Here is a 1,159-nt window from a genome sequence, read left to right on the forward strand (position 1 = left end):
TTGACGAAGTTGGGCTCAGAGAAATACTCTGAATAAATGAAGAGCCGCAAAAGATCTCTCAGTGCGTAGTGTTAAATCTCTTCATAATAACAATAATAATAATAATTTAAGGGGTAGCCTGAAGAAAACGATTTTTGTATACATCCGTTTTATGCTCATTGTATATAAAGTGCGCTTGCGCCACTGTAGCCTATATTAATTACAGATAATTTCCGTACCATTTTTTAAACAAATCTTATTTAATGACATACAACCCGTACAACCATGGGCAGATTGAATACCAAAAAACCCGCACGTCAACCAAAATAATAGTCGAATATAATGCTCAATGCCATATGTATAGAGTACATGAACTTTAAGAATAAAGTCTCTCCTAAGAGTATACAAATATTATTTGTGAAACATTTGCGCCACTATAAATTAAATTTCAACTTACGCGATTGCATCAGTTTATTTGAAATGTTTAAAACATAAAACATCAAAAATGCGTTTAAGTGACTGTTATGTGCTCTTTTTAGTTGGTCTTTTTTCCGCGGCGGTTAGCGCTTTCACAGAAGAACCACTGGAAAACATCAGCGCCACTGAGCAGCCTCAATCAAATGTAACAAATTCACTAGCAGAGTTATCGGAACAGAGTGAAGAGCTTCAGTCTACGGAGCCCATATTGGATAAGGTCGCAGAGTCACAAGGACACGAAAATGCCGGTGAACGTAAAGCACGCCAATTCGGCTATCCTGGATTCGGCTTTCCCCCACCACCACCACCATTTTATGGTGGCGGTTTTGGCGGTGGTTTCGGTGGAGGTTTTGGTGGCGGATTTGGCGGTGGCTTTCAACGCACACGCGTCGTAACGCGCACGCGGGTAGTGAATCGCGTACGAGGCGGTGGTTTCTATGGCGGTGGTGGTGGCGGTGGATATTTTGGTTAAAAATAATTGTGTTTACAAGAACTTGAATGTGATGTTGTACGGTATGATGTTATTACTTGTTTTTTAAATAAATAAAGAAGTGTTTCAATGGAAAAAATAATGAAAATATTTTAGTAACATTATTTACTATATTAATTAAGTGCTCCATAAAATTCTTTTGTATTTACTTTATGTGTAATTTATAATGCCAAGTCGAATAGTTGATGTTCGTGGCCATACAAAAGTAAGCGA

At 38.0% G+C, this 1,159-nt stretch overlaps 1 protein-coding gene across 1 annotated transcript; it reads left to right on the forward strand.

The window, feature by feature from the left end:
- The first annotated feature begins 484 nt into the window (after positions 1 to 484).
- LOC128867106 (keratin, type I cytoskeletal 9) lies at positions 485 to 928 on the forward strand. Its single transcript, XM_054108206.1, has one exon. It carries the CDS (start codon positions 485 to 487, stop codon positions 926 to 928), a length of 444 nt encoding a protein of 147 aa, XP_053964181.1.
- The last annotated feature ends 231 nt before the right edge of the window (positions 929 to 1,159 follow it).

The sequence above is a fragment of the Anastrepha ludens genome, chromosome 6, assembly GCF_028408465.1.
Source record: "Anastrepha ludens isolate Willacy chromosome 6, idAnaLude1.1, whole genome shotgun sequence".
Lineage (NCBI taxonomy): Eukaryota > Metazoa > Arthropoda > Insecta > Diptera > Tephritidae > Anastrepha > Anastrepha ludens.